Below are 23,418 nucleotides of genomic sequence, written 5' to 3'. Positions count from 1 at the left end.
ATGTAAATTAAATATATTTAAATAAAATGCATTAAAACTGAAGCTCTTTGAAACTGAAAATTTTCAAATAACCTGTAAGAACACTTTATTTGTAAACAATGACACAAAACAATAAAAAATACACAGCTTTTCAATTATACATTTATGAGTTCTTTGTAACAAAGATCAGGTGTGTTTTCTATGCTACATAAATCTTCAATTAATTTATTCTTTATTCATTCATTCACTAAGCATTGTTACAAAGAAAACACTGCAACAATGAGTTATGCACTCTATGGACAGTGTTGAGAAACTAAATATAAAGTATGCTTGAATCGTTTCTGTAATTCGTAAATAACTTAAACTGACTCATCTAATTCAGGAGACATTTAGTATAGGCTTACAGGCTTTCGACTGGGAATAAATCTGGCAATCTTCTTAGCTATGACTTGAGCATGCTATAAGAATCATCAGGTCATGCTAGCAGTACCATCAAAGCTCCTAACTTGCTGGAAAATACAGTGTTTGAGACCATTCAAGTATGCTAACAAAAATTGATGCTAAGCCTCAAAGATGTGTTACACAGCTATCAGTGTTTCAGAGTTGTGAATAATTATCATGAACAAGGCTTCCTTTAGAGCTTTCAAAACATACTTCTAATCCTCTTTTTAGTAACAAAGGCAAAAGGAAAATTGATGTAATGGCATGTAAACACTGGCTACAAGCATGTCACAAGTTTAGACAATATTATTTTTAACAAGGGTTTTTCTTGCTTTCTTTGAACAGCCAGTTGGTGCAGGGCATTAAAAGCTCCTAGATTATTGCAGCATAACTACATCTCAAAGATTTGTTGCATTTGTTATAATTATCCTAGTTTTCCTTCACCTCATATTTCAGACTTAATTTTCAGCCTGGACCAAAAGATTTTGAAGCAGACAAACCTACATCTGATTGCACTCAAAACTTATAGTGTTTATTCATAGTGTGTGTATTTAAGTGCACATTAATCTAATGCTGCTACTATTTTACCAAATGAGTCTTTTGCAGAAGAAAGATATACAAATAAACATTCTTTATCATTTTTGGTGACTTGATAATCATATCTTTAAAATTCATTTATCCATATTATTGAAAACAGTTTCTTCATTTACGAATTAGACCTCCTTATATGTAAAAACCTTCATTTTGGGTAAGGTTGGAATTAAAAACTTTTCTAACTTCTAAATCGTTACACAGCTTAAATTTTTAACATTTATTTTGCATGCACTTTCCTCTCCCCTCAGGAGAGAGCATTTATAGCACTTTATATCAGATTTTGCAGCTCTAAATAATTTTTTTCTCCACCGCAGAACTTCCAAATCATTCATTTGTAACATGAAAGCAGTACCAATGGATAATATAGCTGAAACAAATATTTTATAAAATTTATAAAAAAATTTTAAAATATAAATAAGTTATAAAATAAAAAAATTTAAAAAATTTTATAAAAAAAATCACTTTACATTTTCAATGATATCTGCCATATTGTTTCTAGGCATAAGCAAGTTATACAGAACTACAGCTTCTATAACCGTTTATTTTCAATATCTCTAGTTATTGATTGATCCATGCACTATCAACATATCTGTAAAATTTAAACACAATAATTTTGATCTCTTTTGCCCTCATGAATTTTCAAGCTTCAATTTTTAATTCTGTCACACTATTTGTTAGTTCTCATGACAATATTTCCAACCACCTACAGATTTTTTAACAAAGAAATGTATTCCCATGAATTGCATAAAATTCAAAATAATGCTATCTGCAATAAAATACTAAAAAGATTCCCCCACACACTGAGATATGGGCACTTGTTAATATAGTATACAAGGGCAGGGTATTTACCTATTTAGTATTTATTACTGATCTCATGAATGATTTTTCAGCCTCGACACAAAGAACAGATATCCACTGTATTGTTACCCCAGGCCAGTCATCTCAGACCGGTAGCCCTTGAAGCAATCTTATGTGGCCCATAAATTTATTTCCTGTGAATTAATTAGCACTATTATGACACTGTTTATCACTCTAACCTGAGTAATATTTATAAAAATATTGTTATACTGAAAATTCTTTATGGTACTGGCACATGGGGTGATAGGGCAGAGGAGCTAGTCAAGACAAGGCAGAAATTGGACTCATGGCAGAGGGCCTGGACATTTGCAATTACAAGATCATTTAGAACAGCTCCAACGAAGGTTGCGTGCCTATTAGTTAGTGTATCGCCTCTTGCCCTACAATTTAGATTTACTTACGACAAATTTTATCCGAGATTTAATATAAAACAGAAAATAGTATACAATGATAAAGCAATTACCAGTGATTTTTTTTACAGCATGACCTAAATTCGAGATATCCTAGCAAATTGTACGGGATATCCTACAATAAAGACTAGAATTTCAACTGGAGAAACTGAACTTTATACAGATGGATCAGGGTTTGTGGAGAGCATTGGCTGTGCCTTCATTGTATTTTCCCACTGTACTAAAATTGACTGTACAATATTTAAACCCCTAAAACCAAGAAATTCAGTTTATTAAGCAGAATTGCTGGCAATTAAAATGGCTTTATGCTGGATCAAGAAATTATTTGTGGGGTTTTACATTAATTTATTCTCAGATGCCTTATCTGCAATTATGGTGCTCTTCTGCCCTTTCCAAAAGAATAAAATTGTAAATGAAATTAAGCATAGTTATTTAGAACTACAAAAGAAGCATATTTTGAATTTACATTGGATCAGAGCTCACACTGGTCATTACGGGACTGAGAGAACAGATGCACTAGCAAAATATGCTGCTCTAGGGGTTGGGGCCAAAAAGATATCTATACAAGATTCGAAAAAGAAGACATGTACTATAACAGAAGACAAGCTTATTAAAAACTGGGAAAATCCATGGGATCTCTCCGAAAGAAACAAAAATTATCTAAGTTGTTTAAAAATTAACAAAAAAATGCGAATTTTAGGAGATGTACATGTCAATCAAATTCTCACTGCGCATAGAAGGTCCCACCTTCAGGAAAAGGATATATGTAAAAGTTTGTAATAAATTCGACAATTCAAAACACTTCCTCAAGGACTGTTGCCTGACTGGAAGTTTGAGAAGAAAATATAAATTTACAAAATTTGAAGATTTATTTAGTAACTACAAATTGTTTAGGAAATTTGCAAGATATGTTATGTAAATTGTGAATAAGAATAAGAAGAATATTGGTATCAAGATATAACAAAACAGAAAATCATATTGAAAACTGATATGATTGAAGTGAATTTATAAATTTAAGATGAATTTTGATTATATAAAGGAAATTTGAATAATAATAATTGAGAGTAAAATTTATAATGGTTTAAAACTTAGGAAAGTACGTATATAAGGAAACGATACCTCTATATGCTGTTTCACCAAGAGAGTTTGGGATGTATGTATTTGTTTTCCATATTGTGATTTTATTTCTTTTATAACCTGTTTTTCTTTTGAGTTTCTTATGTTTGTTTTATGTGGCTGTATGATCTGGTGTTAATTATTAGCAATGCAACCTATCGCCAAATGTTTATTATATTTCTTATGTTCCATTGGATTGGCCTGCCCCCTCATAGCCATATGGCAGATTTCACCTGCTAGGTGAGCTGGGGGACACTGCTTAGAAATAACTAACTGTTTATCACAGCAAGAATTTGAAGAAAGGTATCAGATTTTTAATGATTTTGAGTCCAGTTTTCAATTATTTTCATTGATATTAAAAATGAAGGTGAGTAACATCCTAGAAATCTACAAATGGAACCAATTAATTTACACTGTCATAAAAATCTTAAATGAAAAACCCGAAGATATAGATTTTATTAGTTTTCTTAATACTTGTCAAAAGACAAATATCCTGAGTTATGAATTTTTACAATACAAAGTATCGCTTCGTTTGGGAATACATTTATACGTGTAAAGTTTTTTTTATTTACAGCACAAAATTAATAAGTCTAAAAAAAGTTTTAAAAAAAGAATGAGGCTGATTGATAAGCATCCATAATTTGAGATACAGTTAGTTTCTAGTCATTCTCTACCAAGTTTGGTAATTTAATAGAAATCGAAATGCCAGAGATGTAGCTGAAAGTTATAGTAAGAAATAAACAAGCTTATAATTATTTACATACAAGTACATGCACTTTTTCAGTATGCATCAAAGATAAATTTAATAAATAAAAGGAATAGGTTGCCACTAATAATACATTAATACTTAAGTTTTGTCTCATTTGGAAAGTTTTCATAATTTGTTTATTTTTAGTTTAAGTAAGTTATTTAGTGGTTAATTCAATATATTAAAATTCTTTGAATATATGGTAGTCTAGAAATTTAATATTTAGCTAGCAGTATGTCTGAATCATGTTAAGTGTAACCAATAAAAATTTCTTGTAGATTGCAACCTTTAGATTTGACACAAGAGATAAATTTGAATTCTTTCTTTTGTGTCATTATTATTCATATTATTACCATTTATGCATGTTTTGATAAATAATTAGTAATTAAAAATCAAAATATATTTGAAAAAATGTTTTGTTAAAGTACTTTTCATTTTATGATAAAAATTTCAGCTTATCAGCTGCCCTAGGCTTCATTTAGTCTTCATTCTGCTGGTTTCAGATCATGCATTCAGCACACATGTATTTTGAGGCCATTGCCCTGGGCAAATGATCATTGCCTAGGACAGTGCTTTCAACGTTTAATTGCAAGAGTCTGAATGTATGATCTGATAGCAGCTGAAAGGCCAGAACTTTTGTTAACGAGACAATAATGCATTTGTGCTTGTGTATATATAAATGCATGGAAGTGACACCAAAGACTTTTTTGCAATCATTGCCTCTTAGAGATATACTTCCAGTTACAGCAGTGTTTTAAATGACGTAAATGTTCACGCTTTGGCATTTTTAATTTAGAAAAATCAATTAAACAAAAACTGCAATATCTAATTTTTATATGTCCTCAGGCTTAGGAAAATTTTACACTCAGTACGGGAAAAAAAAAAAAAAAAAAAGTATCACTCACATAGAACAAAAATTGACCAAGATAGTTAACATAGTTTTTAACTTATCTTCATGGGCTGGTTAATAAATAAATTGAACAATGCAAGGTTGAATTTTCCTCTTAACACTTTACTGACCGCTACAGGTTCAACAGCATATGAAACATTTCTATAACTGGAAATATATGTCCACAACCAATGATTATGGAAATAAAAGGCTAGATTAGGACTTATCTGGACATTGTGTGCATGTGTATATACATGAAAAAATTCACTTAATTTTAATCAACTGGCAATCTATCTTTAAATTCATAAATTTTAATTAAAATCAGCCCTGCTTTAGACTCACTTTGCACCACTTTGCGTCACTGTGCCACATGTTACATCACTATTTCCCTATAATCTCTTTGCACTGCAACATTTGTGGCCCAATCGCTGCTTGGAATTAACACGACGACTTAATAGTTACAGATAGGGCTGAAGTGAGTATGCCTAGCTTTTTCTCGCTTCCTGTAGCCTGAATAACCTACATATCTCCCTTCGATTTCATTTTCATTCTCTAAAATGTAAACTATGTATATCGAAACTGTGGGGCCATGTTTAGCACCCCTAGCGTTGTATCAGTTTTAACTTCTAAATAATTGCTCCCATACAAAATAAAAATTATTTAACCAGAAAGGCAGTTGTGATTTTCACAACAGTTGTAAGAAACCGTCTTCTTGGTCATGGCTCAAGCATGATTTGGGTTTCCTACTCCCCCCCAAAAAACCACACCATCATTTATATATAATATATTCTGCAGATAACTTGAGATACTTTACTGCATATATAAAGATATATATATACATGTATAACAAAAATGTGCAAGATGTATAACAAAAAAGGAAAACTTAGCAAACATGGCTGAAGATAACAAGACAGTTTATTTCTGGAGCCTTAATTCTTGTGGCACATATTCTCAATCACAGATCATTTTAGATGTGATTAATACACTCCAAAGTTTAAAATATCTTATCACATCTTTAGACAATGGACAGCCCAGAGAGGTAAATGACACATCAAACAGTGACAGCACAGTGCAGAAGTGCACAGTTTAGCAAAATGATATTTATACTGCTGGTTACTTTGTGAAAATTTTGGTTTGTCATTGGATAAAAGATATCTGCAATGTGCTCTACATAAGAGCCATGAAGTGGGTTAATTTTGAGATAACACACTTTAGATCTATGCAATATAAAAAATTAGTAGTTTTAGGAAAGAAAGGGGACACAGCCAAATTAAATGAAGAATTAAGAGGACTACTGCTAAATTAAAATTAGTCTTCTTTCATATGTAATATCTCACACATATATACGAATATTGTATGCATTTAAGTTACTTTACATTCATCAGCAACATCTCGTACAAAAATGGCAAGTTATGCTGCATCTGTGATGTCAGTACTCTCGTCAACTGCTACGGAAAATGCTGCAGAAGATTTATTTTTTCTCTTTTATTAACATTGTGATTTCATTAGTACGTTATATTAAGCTGGCTGACAAACGGATATTTTTAAATAATCATTGTTAGGACAAAATAGTCCAGAAGATTTACACAATCTTCAAGGAATGCACCATTAGTAAATAGTTTTGACATAAGTGAAATACAACTTGCACAAACTGTTGTGTCACTGGATTTATTTGCTTCAGTTTTTTTTTTTTTTTTTTTTTTTTGTTATCTGCCAGATTTCAGAAAATGTATAATTTCTTCTCTCAGTATTTGTTTTCTAACCTTTAAAATTTTTCTTTATGATTTTCTTCTTAATGTCAACATGAACTGTATTCATTTGGAACTGTTATTCCCTTATAACAAATAAAATATACAATCACCACAAAAGTAATCAATTTCTCATTTATCTTGCAAACATCCTCTTTACCCACTTTTCTTCTACTTTTTGTTGAAGACATGGCTTGTAGTTCAACCTCTTAAAATCCCTGTTTTACTTTTACATAGAGCTTTAATTCAACAAGATGAATTTTAGTATGAAACAACAATCAAAACTTATGCACAGTTCTACAAATTAATTTTATTATTATGTAAATACCGTATTTATGCGAATCTAATGCGCCATCAAATCTAATGCGCATCCCCATTTTAAAACTTTAAATAATAAAAAAATTGTTTGTCGGCGAATGTAATGCGCATCAATGATATGAGGAATTTATTGAATCTTATTTTATACAACAATGGATTTGTACATAAACTATCAATTAATGTTATGATAATTTTATTTAAATTTAGATACCATATTTTATACAACAATGGATTTATACATAAAGCAGCAGAACATAGAATTAACCTATTAGTGGGCTATTGTCATGTGAAACAATCATTGTTAATTAGCACTACCGTATATACGGTACCTATCGTAAAATATGAACATGAAATAAATCGTAACATTTCTATCTAGCTAACAGTTTCTACAATCAGTGATTAATAGTAAACGTCTTTATTCACTAATGCTTTCATCACTGGAATCCTCGCAGCTCTCTTCGTCAGAAGCAGATTCATTTCTTCTTTTCTCATCATCGTCATCCTCATCCTCGGCGTTTCAGAGCACGTCATCGTCACTGCCATTCAATGCATTTGAAATGCAGCATTTCTTGAAAGATTTCACAATCATTGGTGCTTCGATGCTTTTCCAGGCAGCAGAAACCCAGTGTGCAACAATGTGCGGTGCAGCACGTTGAATTTTTCCTGTCGGGGTCAATACACGGTTTGGCTCACAAAACCATTTTTCGTACTCCGCCTGAACGTACCCCTTAAAAAGTTTATTTATACTAATGTCCAGGGGTTGCAACACAGACGTCATCCCTCCAGGAATGATAACAAGATCACTGCCTAGGCTGTGCATCTTCTTTTTTACGTCGTCGGTGAGATGACCACGAAATGCGTTCAGACAAAGCATTGATGGTGGATTAGAGAGCCCACCGGGACGGCGTTTCCATACATTTCGGAGCCAATCAAGCATTAATGATTCCATCATCCACCCCTTCTCTTGGTTTCAAATCAGGATATCATCTGGGAACAGCTTTTCATTCTTAGGGGTTTTAGGGCATGTTTTCCGTTTGAGGATTAAGAAAGGGGAAAGTTTGCACCCGTCTGCTGTTATTGCCAGCATCACTGTTACGCGTTGTTTTTCACATCCCAAAGTTTTGATGATACCTTCCTTAGTCCCCTTCTCCGTAATGGTGTAGTTACGAGGCATATCAAACCAAATTGCCGTCTCGTCAGCGTTGCCAATTTGCCCCATTGAAAAATTCTTTTCCTTCCGAAGTGTGATGACATACCTCTGAAATGTTAGTAGTTTTTCCTCAAAATCTGCAGGAAGCTTTTGGCATATTGTTGTACGGCGCCTTAGAGATAAACCCATCCGCTTCATAAACCGATCCACCCATCCACGGCTAGCCTTAAACTCTTGTTTCGGTATTCCAAGAACTTCAGCCTCCTCTTTTGCTTTATTTCTTATGGTGTCACTAGTCACAGGTTGTCCATTCTTCCTCCTTTCACGTACAAATTCCAAAACTTTTTCTTCAATTTTAGGGTGTCTTCCTTTGCGAGGGCCAGTGAATTTCTTTTTACTAGCTTTAGTTGCAAACAGTGCCAATTTCTGTTGCCGCCACAAGCGAACATTGCTCTCAGCTACGTTGAACTCTCTCCCTGCCTTTCTATTGCCATTTTTTTCAGCATAAAGAATTACTTTATGTTTGAAAGTAGCGTCATATGACATTCTTCTCTGTTTGCCCTCCATTTCGTGACTACGTACTCTGCAGTTTGTATCCTCTATGCAATAATGTGTCAACGATAAATGTAACAGTAAATGTAGTCGAGAAATTTGGTTGACGTCATCGGCGAACTTTGCACTCGAATCTAATGCGCACCCCAATTTTGAATACTACATTTGGCCAAAAATGATGCGCATTAGATTCGCGTAAATACGGTATAAAAACAAGCACAAATAAACAATTTTATATGCATACATTTGTTCATTTATACGTGTACAGCAATATGAACTGCACAAATCTGCATCCAGTTAACCAGTGACTGACTGAAGGAAAATATATCTCAGATGTATCAAATGAATATAAAAATTGGAAACAGCAAAAAACTGATGAACCACCAACTGTCAGCCGGCAATGCAAATTTACTTGCACCAATGTAGGAAGCCCTCCTACCTTACTCCACTCATGGCTTGATATACTGTAACAAAGCCTAAACTTATAAATTTTCGTTTCACTTTAATGCAACTGCATATATAAACATAGTCCACATTTCTGTCTCTAAAAGCACCATATTTACAACAAACACATAATTGGCATGTATTCATGAACTATGTAAATTGCTTTGGGGCCTGGATGCAGCTCACTGGCCACATATAATACATTACATAAAATAACATTACTCCCACAAAAGTGAGAATACACCATACAAAGGACAAGTGTTACATTGGAATTTGACCCATAGTATTTGCATCAGAACCAGCCTCTGATAACCATCATGCCACCTGTGATGCAATCATGGAAAAGACTTAGGAAACAAGTAATACATCCTATGACTCATGCTTTTCAATTAGTAGTATCATTCTCCAAAAAGATGAAGTTTCATTTTCTGAGACCAAAGCTAAATATCTTACACTATATCCTAAACCAAGGAATGATAAAGATTCAACCACATTCATTATGATGCATGATTTATTTTTAAAGCAAGGTCTATTTAGGAATACCATTTGAAATTTCATGTGTATGAGAGAATAAGTGTGCGTACAGTCTCCATACATTATTTATGCAGAATTCCACTGCACTGCATCCATATTGCCATCTTAATGCTTTGTAGTGCGAGATAAAAACGTATATAAAAAAATTTAAGCTGAGTGAAATATAGTCAGTCATATAATTCTAAATAGTAAGAAACGTGAATTCTGCAGATATTCATTGCCAGAAATGTGAAATATATGGTAACATTGTAGTGCATATGAGGAAAGTGCAAGAATGGGTGAAATTACTTAAGAAAAGTAACACACTGATGGAGAAGTGAAATGATTGCAAATAACTGGTTATTACTGCTGGCAAAGTTTTATTTGTTCAGTATCACAGATCTTGTTCACCAAGATAAATGTTTAAACCAACTATGAAATTATGCATGAAAATGAAGAATAATAAGTAAATTTTAAAAAAAAATTTTGTATTTGTTTTGTTTTTATCCTAAACGAATCTTACTTAAAAAATAACCCTTCCACATAAGTTCAACAATACCATCTTTTTAAACCAAAATATAATCAATTCTATTTTTAATGTCAGGTCAATTTTTTTAATCTTGCAAAATTGATACTACCAAAATTCCCCGATATGTTATTTAAGAAATAATCTGACTAATCTAAATGCGAATATAACTGAATGACAAAATGATTTCCAACTGAAACAGTATAAAGTATAAATTGGCATTTTTCAAATATTAAATAATAATAATCCTATCTAACCTCCTAAATAGCATTTATTTCATGTTGATTTTATGCATAAATTATAAAACCGTTAAAATAAAAAACAACACAAATCAATTCGGAGAATGGGATACCTTTTTTGAATTTTAAGCATTTATGAGATAAAATACACATACTAGTTAAAAGCAACATGGTAAAAAAATACGAAGTTGATTTACCTTTGCAAAGTCACTCAGATTTCTTAAATAAGAAGAATCTTCTAAAGCATCTATTAAGTAAAAAAGAAATTCAGGATTACAATATACAGATTCTGAAAACATACTTACAATTAAAAAAATCAAGATAAAATATACTTAACAAGAGATAGATAAATAATTTATGATAGAAAAGCATGCACAGATCAAGTCCCGAATGCAGGAACTTTCAATGTAAAAATTATTTATAATTATGGTAAGGGGAGTTGGAACCCCAAATTCTTCAAAAAATTGTTATTTTGGATTTTTGCATTTTCAAATTCTCTACACTTTTATCTTTCTAAAAATACCATTCTTTAATCTCTATGAAAATTAGAACTGTAAAAAAAATCTAGTTTTAATTTGTCATCTACTGCTTTGATCAGTGAGGATTTTTACATAAAAACACGTTTTTCTCCAAACATGATTTTTTATACTCGATGCACCTTTTCTCAGGAACTACTGCTCACAGGTATCTGAACTTTTTATGGCTTATTTATTAGGTTCCCTAATATTTACTGAAATGAGCTTTTTGTGATAAACTTAGAAAAAAAAAATTAATTTTTTTTTTTTTTGTGTGAGAAAAGTGCTAAATTTTACTATGAACAAAATATCCTGTAATTTACTCTAAAATTCAAAATGTTTCAAAAGCTCATTTCAGTATAATCAGATAGGTTAACTTTAATTACAGAAAAATTTCAAGCTTGTATCTACAGCAGATTTTGAGAAAAGGTACATCGAAAATGGCCAATTTAACATTGTCGGTATAGGGGTTTCTGATACGCCTTAAACATACGTACAACAAAAGTAACTCCCTCATAATTTGACAATATTACTAAAAACATCACACCAAATAAAATTATGACAACACAGTATTTAAACCATTTGGCTGTTAGTAAATTTTAATGTGAGTCTGCCAGATATGTGATCAACAGAAATTAATATGATTAATAAAAAAAAAGAATTTACAGATAAAGAAGTGGTCAGAAGCCCCAAATAACTGCAAGTGAAATGAAAGTGTGACACACAAAAATGCAACAATTTTAATAAAGCATTTAGACCAGAAACATAAAACACATTTGAGACATTACCACTTTGAGAGGGGGAGTCTCACATCTTTTCCAACCAATTCTCAAACATCGGGCATCAAAATAAACTCAAATAAATGGCATTAAATTATACTACACCAAGTCAAGTTAGCTTTACTGAACACAAAAGAACAACAGTCAAAATGACCGCTATCTGTAATTCTAGATACATACAGTTTATAAATTATATATATTTAAAGTAAGCCAAATAAATTATTTTGTCACCTGGGTATATACAAATAAAGCAAGAAATACCAAAATATTTAAATATACAATTTAATTTTGTCTGCAGTCAAAATTACACTTATGTAATTCTAGTGTTAAAGGAACAGAGATTTTCTCTGTACAAAAAGCTTGTTGGCAACAAAATATTTCAATCTACAGTTTAATGGGAATACTCATGAGAGTAATTACAGGATTTGAGAGATGGAACTATATAACTGAATAAAAAATTAGTTGCTTTATAAAATTAGAGCACCAAAACACAACAAAACTCCTTGAACAACTTATGCAGCAAGTGTTTCATAATACGAAATGTTAACTATTTTAAAAATAAATTTTGGTTCTTTTAAGGTTATAAATGCTGAATTAACTCAGAACTAAACATTTCATAATTTAAATTGTATAATTTTTGCATGTTATTTTAATTAATTAATGATTTAAAAAGAGAACATTTTAAAATCGGAATAGTTGTGGTCCCAGTTCTGGATCTCAGACTCAGTACTGTGTAGTGTGAAATTTAGCATCATTTGCATAACACAGACAAAGTTCGAGTAAAAATATTAACTGCATATTGCACATACATATTCCTATATCAAATCCATCTGTAAAACATTCAACCTCTTTATTAGAGTTGAAATTATGAGCAGTGTCAATTTAAACACTCTTTTGTCTGCCAGAAATTGATATACTTGTTGACTACTCCATGGATGTCATTTAATTTTTATTTCTCAGGTGATGATTTATACAGTTTTTAGTGGCAACATTGTTTGTAATATAAAGAACACAATTTTTGTCTAAAAAAAAGTTTAAACAGTGAAGTGTAAATGCTTGGAGATAACATTCAGACGTTTAAGAGATAACGTTTTTATGTCACGTTCAATAGATGTCAGATAATGAACATTAAAATTCGGTAGATTTTATTGAATTCTTGACATGCAGTGACATACTGATGTGAACAAAACGTACATTCTGTTTTTGCTTGAATTTATTTAAAATGGATAAAGTGTATAAACAACATGAAGTGCTTCATTGTGCTTTCACTCGATTGTATACAGTCAAAAGTCGTTAATTCGGACCTCAAAACTACAAACTTTCCGCGCATGTGTCGGATTGAATATGCGTGCGTAAGACCTTTACGGCTGCAAATAGGCGTGTGCACGTGCGCAAAATACGTTTACGAATGCGCGTTTAATGTATAACAGACGGTATAAGCTAAGCTAAAATTATATAATTCAGTTAATATTGCAGATTGCGCTGTTCCTTAATCTTCTAATTGGATCCGGCTTATTATTTTTTGCAGACTGTTAGAGCAATTTTATAAAAGTAAGCTTGAACTTTCGATTATGTCAAAAAGAATTTCTGATTTTGGAGCTATCACAGGATCTACAAAGCGAAAGCATGTTCCGATGTCCATCAAACAAAAAGTGGAATTGCTGCAAAAAATGGATAAAGGCATATCCTTCGTTTATCTAAACTTTAACGTTTGTTTATCTAAACTTTGTTTATCTTTAACGCCGCGGCACGCAATGAATTGGAAGTTTATCTGTCAGCACTATCCTTATCTTCAGGGCAGATGTTTTGATTTTATTTGGCTTATAATTCCTTACTAAATGCATTATTTCATCTCGATGTACTCCGTCTTTGATATGATTTAAATCAAATTCCTCATCATTATAATTCGCTTCCGATAGCGAAGAAAGTGACAGAGGTTATTGGAAACGAAAAAATTTCAATTGACAAATTAGTCGGTATTCTCGACACAGCAATTATAGGACTTGAACAGCGGAACTTTGTAACTGAACAAGAAATTATGTCTGTTTATAGAATTAAAAAGAATGTATTATCACATAAAAAACGAAACAACTTACATTGAAAGAAATGTTTAATAAAGTAAAAAAATAAATATTAAGCTTTTTTTTTTTGTAAATTTTGATACCCTTTAGATCATAATTGTTCTTTATTTCATAAATTACGGTTTCATATTTTTAATTTTATAATTTCTGCATTCCATCTTACCAGATTTAAACTGATGATCTATAATCCGGAAAAATCGCTAATCCGGAATCGCCGAAGTCCCGATGAGTCCGGATTAACGACTTTTGACTGTAGTCAAATTATACAGGACATCAGTTTGAAAAAAAAAAAAAAAAAAAAACCACACAATCTTTCAAGGTTTTTGATTGAATCCTGTGAATCAGACTTTCAAGCTCTTTGAAATCTTGAAATTAAAATATGAAGAACTTCAGAAATTCAATTGTGAATCTATGCAGCTTATGGTAGAAGATGATACTAAAGAATGAAGAGTTTAAAAATGAAAGTCAGTCAGTTGTTGAATATAATAATAAGTATTTTAAAGTTAAGAACAGTTTTGATAAAAAAATTTAAAGAAAGAGAGGATGATAATACAATTCTAGATCATGAAATCAAAACCAAAAGTTCAAACTTCCAAAAATTCACATAAATGGGGGCTGACATAGAAGATAATTCCAATATCTTATTTAGTCTAACAGTCCAAATTCTAGAGCTACAGAGCTTGTTCAAAGTTATCCAGCGATTGCTGAGAATTATCCAAACATGATTGACAATCTCAAAGCCAAGTTTGGCAGAGGTGATGTTTTAGTAGAACTTTAATATCAGAGAACTTATTGGTAATAAAAAATTACAATGTCACAGTCATTATGTTCCCTTCATCTTTGCATGATCAACTTGAATTGCAATTAAGAGCATTAGATTCATTCAGAGTTCACACAAAAATGTACGACGCCATACTATTTCCGTTAGCAAAATCGTGTATTTCTGAGGAATTGCTAAGAGTATGGCAGAGGCAATCAAAAACTGGAGAAACTTCAAAAAGACTAGATCAGGGGTTCTCAACCTCTGGTATGCAAAGAAGCAAAGCATTTTAAACTATTAAATTCAAAAATTAAACCCAACATCTTGATTGAGGTTTTTCTCCAACACTCCTAATTGATGCAATCTGAGCTTTATTCAAGGTCAATTGCCGCTTATAGAGTTTAGCAAGAGGCAAACAATGTGTCCGCATGGCAGTTTTCGTAATTCTTCCATGTTGTACATTTCACAAATATTCTTGTAGCCGTAGACATAGCAAAATTTGCCATAAATGATGCTTTTAAAAGCTGTGATAGAAATGGATGCTGTATTTAAAAGGAAATAAAAATAAGCGTCTATAAAAAAAGATAACTGCATCTCATTAATTCTCTTAGAGTTTATCAATTTATTAGCGTGTCAGCACTTTATATATAGCCATTTCCGGGCTCATATTGCTCCATTTTCAATGAGAATAATTTTTTTATGTCGGTCTGCTGTCTCTTAACAGTAGGTATTTTGTCTTCTTGTTGTTTTGCATTCCTCACTTTTCTACGCAACTTGAGAATATCATCATCTACTTTTCAAGAACTCATAATATATTGCGCATTTAAATATTTGTGAAAATAATAAAACAAACCCAGATTTTTAAAAATGGAAAAATGGCTAGGATTGACTAAGCTGAAAAGTGACACAGGTGATGGATTCAGGACAATCTACAAGCACTAAAAATATTGAAAAGAAGAGAAAAAATCACGAAAGTTATTTATCATTTGGATTTACTTGAAATAGAGATGAAATGGACCCTCAACCTCAATGCATTGCTTGCGGTTAACTATTATCCAATTAAAAGTATGAAACCATCGTCTCTTAAGGATATCTTGAATCCAAGCATGCCAATTTAAAGGATAAATCTGAAGGTTATTTTAGGAGGAAATTATCAGAGCTAAAAAATATTAGACAGGTAATGAAAGGTTTTTGTTACTTCAGGTGAAAAAGCTTTGGAAGCTAGACCTGGTAAGTCTGAGAATTGCGAAGACTGGGCAGGCTCACACTATTGGAGAAAAACCTTTTATTACCAGCAGTGAAAGATACCATTTTAACATTATTCAACGAAAAAGAGGCTAATGAACTTAATAATATTCCGCTACCAAATGATACAGTACGTATTTTGCACAGTGAGTATTTCACATTGCAATTGGATGCAATCACTGATATAACGAACTTTGTTCAATTATTAGTTTACATACGTTTTGAAGAAGATAAACGAAGAACTGAAGAGTATTTATTTTGTGAATCTCTTCATGATAGAGCAACTGCAAGTGAAATTTTCAAAGTAACTGACAGTTTTTATCTCTGAGAATGTCCTTGAAATAAGTGCATTGTTGTACGCAGTGATGGAGCTTGAGCTTTAACAGGAAAACATTCCAGAGAGATTTCTCAAATAAAGAAAGTTGCACCTGAAACTAAATTTACAACAAATTGATTAACAAACTCAAGGATTTCAAAGAGAGCAATGGCAAAACTATACGGGAAAAAAAACAAGATTTTTATCTCCAGCGCGCAAAACCATGTATTGAAAATTCTAAAGACATGCTTACTTTAAAATTATATTGCGATATTGCTCTTGAATTTAATTTTATGGTTTAAGAGCAAAGACCATGATGTTTAATAAATAAAGGTAACACACAAAAGGTTAAAAAAACATTCATTGGGCGCAATGTAAAATCTGAAACATTTCAGATAAATGTAGTGGTAGTATTAAAGATTTTCAATTTTTGTTTAGATGGTACGCGTTAGTGAAAAGGTTGAGAACCGCCAGACTAGATGATGTGATGACTTTTATTAGGAACGAAGTCTAAACTGAACAACGAATATCTATGGCAATTGGTGGATTTGAATTCAAAAAGGTGATAACAAAGGAAAAATTGTCATCTCACAAAAAATCGAAAATGGATTCATACTGACTGCAAATGTTTTATTTTCTGGTGAAAAAGAAAAGTTAAGCAGTTGTATATTTTGTAACAAACCACAGGAAAACAAATACATTTTTTCCCCCCACCACAGATACTTATAATGAAAAACAAGATACTTTAAAGAGGAAAGAGAACTGTTTTACTTGTTTGAAAAGCGGGCATTAAGCGAGAATTTGCAAATCGAAAGTAAGTTGCTTAATTTGTCCCCTTAAAGAGTCCAGAATGAAAAGGTCAAGACCTAGAGTTACTAGACAGATTTATGGGGAAAAATTAAGTCTTCACAGTGACTAAAACCATCATTTATTTGGTAGCTGGTTCAGACATGGCAGGGTACTATCTTGTTTGTTGCTTGGTTGTGAGGTTGCTCCATGGTCCAATATTGAAGGTTATCCTTAGGGTTTGGCTTCCCTTGGTCAACATTTGGGGATGATTGATGTGTAGCATGCATTCTTTGATTTTTAGGTGGATGCATAGACATCCACCACCAACTTTGTGTGAAATTAACCAGACTCTGTGAAACAGAAATTGTCCCCCTGGGTTGATTGGGGGGGTTGCTTTCTTGGATCACCACTGGGATTTGGGGCATTTAACAGTGTAAAGGCAGCCTTGAGCTTGCCAGGTCTGGGTGCCCCTTCCTCCTAGGGTACTGTAGAGATGTCACAAAGAATATTACTATCACAGTATTGAAACATGCCATATCATTTTTCAGGGGGGTTTTGTACCTTCTAATCATGCTGCTGAGTTTCAGAAAATTTTCAAAAATTCAAAATTGGAGATTTTGTCATTGACTCAATTTCAATACTCAAAAGAGAATCAGCAATGATGTTTTTTGAATCTTGCACATGCCTAATATCAGTAAAAAACTGGGAAATAAAATCTAAATGGAGTAATTGCTGAGGTAAACAAATTTGTGCAGGTTCTGCATAAACCTCCCAGACTTATGGATATAAAATTCTGTATGGGTGGCTTCCTTATTCATTACACATGAAAATTTCTGCCAACTTTAATGTATCTGACTTTGAGTTGGATGTATATTGGAAGAAAAGGAGTCAAGGTACAAAGTGAGAGAGTCGTTTATTAATTATAATCAAGAAAATTCCATTTTTTCAGGGCATTTTGAGAAACTCAGGCTAAGCTCCTAATGCTCGGAGGTTGAAAGCATATTTCTGATGCATACACAAGTCAATTAGAAAATTCCTGACTCTAGCATGTGTCAGAATTTCTTAATCACAAAATAAATTTTGAAAAATTCCCTGTTGTATACCATATCTGTTGACTTTCTGTTCTGAGTTTCATTGAGAATTTTTGCCAGTTACGATATCTTAAGCATCTATTTTTGAAACATTGTATTAACTAGGTTCTGGGAATAAGATTCTTTAAAAACGTAGACTGAGCAATGGCATTTTTGGCAGCAATGAAGGGCTTGTTCAGCGTTTTTGCCCCAGTCAAACTGGATTGATGAATCCTGAACACAAGAAAGAGATGTCTTTTTACTGATATGTCCTTTTAACATTTTTATCAAAGAATGTGTACTGCTTTATAGATTTATGCATGGAACATCTGTAAAAGTTAAACATGCCTAAAAAACAGCAAAGCTGAGCAAGTGTGGTTTGTTGGGAGGAATCTAAAGTATATTTAACATTGTCAGGAAGAGGTCCAATTCTGTTTTCACAGCTGAAAACTTAAAAAATCAAAAGATGTTTGACCAAATGTGTATTTGGATACATTTATACAAAGTCCATATTCATGAAGTTTTGAAAATAAGACTTTCAAGTGTGCTTGCAATGTTTCTGGGAATTTTTTGGGGCTATGAGGAAGTCACCAACGAAATCATAAATGGCTTCTAAATATCACATGACGTCATCTATAAAATGCTGAAAAGCTGCAGGTGCATAGCATTGTATAGGACAAATTGCATACATGTACTTTCAAATAAACTGAATGGTGTACATATGGCAGTTTTATGACTGGGATTACTTCCAATTGACCCCTTGGAGGGAGAGTGACATCTCTACAGATGTTCCTCGTCCTTTTGCTCTGAATTCCTATTGTAGACTCATCTTTAATCATTTGCATAGGTTATCTCATCCAGGAATAGCAGCTACTATAAAACTCATTCATTCTCATTATGTATAGTCTGATATGTAGTGTCATATCAAAACATTGGGTGAAATCCTATAACTCTTGACAGAGATCGAAAATACAAAGGCACATTAAAGCACCAATGGGTACACTCTTTTCCTTGATGCATGTTTTTCAAAAATCCAGATGGATATCGTTGGCCCATTACTGCCATCAGAAATCGCTTTGGCTGTCCATGAGTCATAACAATGAAAAAAGGTTCTCATATGAGATCCATGATTTTGCAGAATATACATGCATTCTTAGACAGATTCACAACAATGGTCTATCATCCAATGTCAAATGGCATTTTTGAAGATCTCTCCATATGACACTCAATTCCTTACCTGTCTCCAGCATAGAATGCAACTAAACTCAATAGCAACATCTGCACACTGTCAAGATAAGTATTACATAAGTTCTATTTTAAAATCGGGTACACATGTGTACTTTTGTATTAAAGCCACCATTGTGCCAGCCATACTCAGATCCACACAAAGTTGTAACCAGAATAAGTAAATCTTTCACAATTGAAATAAATGGCCTTAAATCTGTTTCTATACACCATGTAAAACCAGCCTGTTTGCTTTCAGACTCTGACATGACTGAACCCAAACCAAACAGAGACTTAAAGATGGTTCCAGAGAATAAATCTGTTACTGAACTCTCTGGGACAGATCTGGAAGACATGCACTTCCCTAAGAAATTTGCTTCTTACATTAGAATTTAAAAGTTTTTAAAAATGTTTACCTTGTAACATATTTATTGTTACCTGTATTTTACCTCTATATGAGTGCAATAAAACCTTGTCATATGTTGAGGTGAATTTTGATCTTTTATAATTTCCTATTTTATTATTAAGGGGAAAAACCTCGACAGTATGGATCCTCTGAAGTATTTAATGCTATGATGTTGGCTCTACGAGTTGCATTCAAAGGAACTGGGAGAGAGTTCTGTGGTGATGAGTGATGGTAAGCCATAAAGCACACACAGCTGCTGATATACAGCAACCCTATATGAAGAAATCTTTGAAGAAGCAAGAAGAACAGGGACAGGCTATAGAAGAGCAGTATGCATATTTGAAGTCTTGAAATAAATATTAGTTTTTATTGTGTATCATACCTCATTGAAGTTCTTGATGAATGTAGTGTGAATATTTAATGTGCTATGGACAATGAAGATCAGACCATTTTGTACGAATATGTGAACAGACCTTTAAGAATAATCTAAAGTTACATATTAATTATTTTGAATATGAACAAAACATAAAAATGATTCCTAATTACTTCAGAAAGCAAGACAGCTGAATATTTTACAAAACAAGACAAATATAAAGTGTAAAAGAAATCATGAAATAAGCAACCATGTTATTTAAAATTTTTAACAACAGCATTTAATCTGAGGAGGAGGAGGGAAGACATACATTCTTGTTTAGAGGAAACTATCAGATATATTAGGTTACCATGTCACCTTGTAAAATCAGGCAAAGCTTTGATCTTAGATTGGCAGTGATTCTTAAATTTTTACAAAAACTCTATGAAATTCATACATCTACATCAGATATTTTCTTGCACTGCAATAAGGCCCTCATTTTTAATCAATACCAATCTAAGGATTAATTTTGCTGATTTCATTACTGAAATGAGAAAATGAAATTTTATATCATAAAATTTTAAAAATCTCAAAATCACAGCTATTTACCTAGTTTTAATTGCTGCCATGGAGGTAATAATGTCATGTATTCCATCACTTTTCTGCATAAACTGTTATGAGCAGAGAGTAACAGAAAACACAGTTCCCAGTGAATTATACGTGCCCTACATAAGCGAGCAGAACATGGCACAGAACGTCCTACCTGTTAAAAAAGAGCAAAGAATGCAGATTATTTGGAAATGAGGCCAAAACAAATAAATATTTATGCATATAAGATACCTAGAATTTACACTAATAGCCAGTAAATTTTTTTTTAAACCGATATTTTAACACTGGAATTTTCCCTTTCTCATACATTTCCTTTCTATTCCAAAAAAATAATGGGACTATATTTAAGTTCTTAAAAACATCATGAATTTGATATTTAAGGATGCATCCCAAAAATTTTGTTTAATGTGATCATAAAGTTAGATAAATCTCTTTTGCAAAAAATCAAGTAGTTTTTAACAATATCGATTCTTTACTTTTTTTTAGAAATTGTAACTCTTTATAAATAATAGCATCTCCAAGAGAAAATCTAATGTAATGAATGATTTTCAGAGTTAAAGTTTTGAGAGCTACCACTGAGAGAAGATACTCAAGCTGAGTTATCGGAGGATGAATTTACAGGGTAGTTCTGCTAAGTGGAAAAAAATTTATACCACTCTTAAGCTTTTAAACTGCAACAGGGCAATGTATGCAAAGCATGTAAAATGCTTTGCTTCATAATGGTGAGGGGGGAATACACAGTTAAGACCACCATCGCACCATGTTATAATTTCACTACAGTTTCACTTCCATGCAAATCTCTACGGATGAAATGAGAGCAGATTCATAAAGGATTTCATGTTCTCACTGCAAATTGTAAACAGATAATGTTGGCAATTATGGAATTTAAAGTCTTGAGAACTATGAAGGCTGCCAGGATTATTAAATAAAAAAGCTTATGGAAGTTCTGAAATCGGAATAGGAGTTTTCATATTCTTTTCGGAGGTACCCATCCCTTTTTCAAGCTGAAAACTCTGAAGCTAAAGAAGAAAATAACTCATTGTTTTAAATATAATAAGCCAGATTAGTTTAAAATAGTGTTTAAAACACTTCTCAAGAAATCCATTCACAAAGATTTTTAGAATTCACCTTGTAGCTGATAAAAGAAAAAGGTAATTACTGAACACACGGAAACATTAAAATAATTAAAGCTAAATAAAAAACAGATAAATTAATACATAAAATACTTATATATTATTAGTGAACAACACATCTTTCAGTCGTCTGGTTCAGAATAATTACTTCTCTATTAATATGTTCAATATTAAGGCTATTCTGTACCCACTGGAAAGCTTAACACCTTCACTGCTGGTCATGTGAGATTTGTGTTGATAGTTAATGCTGTGTCATAGAAATAGATTGTACCCATATCCTGACTTATTTATTATAAGAAATATGATTTGAAAGAAATAATAAAAGATTATTATGTGTACTACATTGATTTCTAAGCCTTAAAGCATAGAATTTTATGACTATGTGCCGACGCATATGCACTAGACGTAAAATTATTTCTGTAGTGCTGCGTTATGTGCTCGTGGGGTAACGCACTAGATGTAAAATTATTTCTGTAGTGCTGCGTTATGTGCTCGTGGGGTAGCATTTAAAAATTAATCAAAATAAGTAACAATATGCATTATTTATGTATGAAACTATATCACAAACAAATATATAAATATATACTGCAAATAAATTTATTCTGAGATAGTTACAATATTATTGCAAAATACACATTTCAGAATGTTATTTGTGTATGACCTTTGCATGAAATAAAACTGTTTTCATTCCAAACCACACAAATTTACAACTAGTTTCTAACCTTCACCCCATGCCAATACCAGCATATATATTCAAAATGTAATGGCAATTGAATTTGAAAATAAGCAATGAGACACTGCTTTTTCTCCGCCAGCGTGTGACTGGCACCTGAGACATTACCCCACACTACAAGCCAGAGTGTGAATGGCTCTTCAGCAAAAACGCCAATCATGCACCAGAGCATGATAAGCAGAGAATGTGTTAAAGCACCAAACAAATTCATCATCACTATGCAAATTGCATCATTCAATTCTGATAGATCAAATTAAGCCTAAAGCTCATACCTTAATTTTCAATTATGTAAACCAAGTAAAAGAAAAGGGGAAACACTGTCCTATATCACTCAGATGGCCATTCGATAAAAAAATTGCACTTTTCCTGTCATAAAGACATGATACTTTTCATGTTTATATAGTACTCTTCTAACATGGGTACTTTGACAAAAAGTAAGATGCTACTTAAAATTATTTTTATATATTTTTGTTTTTATGCCAAACATTACACCATGATGTTAGTACAAAATACAAAGTTTCGTAAAAAATCTCGTACGTAATATTTTTAAAAAGCGACATTCAAACCTTTAGCTCTGAAATGTTAAGTGAGTATGGTTTCTACTTCAAAACACTGCATCATTAATTAAATTCTTTTGACTTTTTTTGGGGTGGTGGCAAAACGTGTAGTTTCTGCTTAATTAAAAGTTCAGGTATTTTATTTCTTTTTAAAACATACGAAATATGTTTTTAAAATTTTAAAAAGCATTTTAATTATAAGTTGAAAAAATTTTTATTTCACCTTAAACTAAATATTTTTGAGCATGTTTCCCAAAAACTACATAGGTAAGTTGAAAAAAAGGTTTTCCCTGTCGACTGTGGTCAGAGTTGTGTATGAAAGTC

At 32.2% G+C, this 23,418-nt stretch overlaps 1 protein-coding gene across 1 annotated transcript in view; it reads right to left on the bottom strand.

Annotated features, from left to right (window-relative positions):
* LOC118190687 (protein FAM135A) overlaps nt 1-23,418 on the bottom strand; it is a 167,400-nt gene that overhangs the window by 59,753 nt on the left and 84,229 nt on the right. Inside the window, exons 9-10 of the mRNA XM_085809140.1 lie at nt 20,672-20,825; nt 10,723-10,772 (exon numbers count right to left, since the gene is read on the bottom strand). Of these exons, the coding sequence (XP_085665266.1) occupies nt 10,723-10,772; nt 20,672-20,825 (204 nt within the window). The remainder of the gene's footprint in view (nt 1-10,722; nt 10,773-20,671; nt 20,826-23,418) is intronic.

The sequence above is a fragment of the Stegodyphus dumicola genome, chromosome X2 (assembly GCF_044657685.1).
Source record: "Stegodyphus dumicola isolate Sdum_Otavi_A_Nest chromosome X2, ASM4465768v1".
NCBI lineage: Eukaryota > Metazoa > Arthropoda > Arachnida > Araneae > Eresidae > Stegodyphus > Stegodyphus dumicola.
The sequence above is the reverse complement of the archived record's forward strand: the minus strand, read 5'-3'. Positions and strand labels throughout refer to the sequence as shown.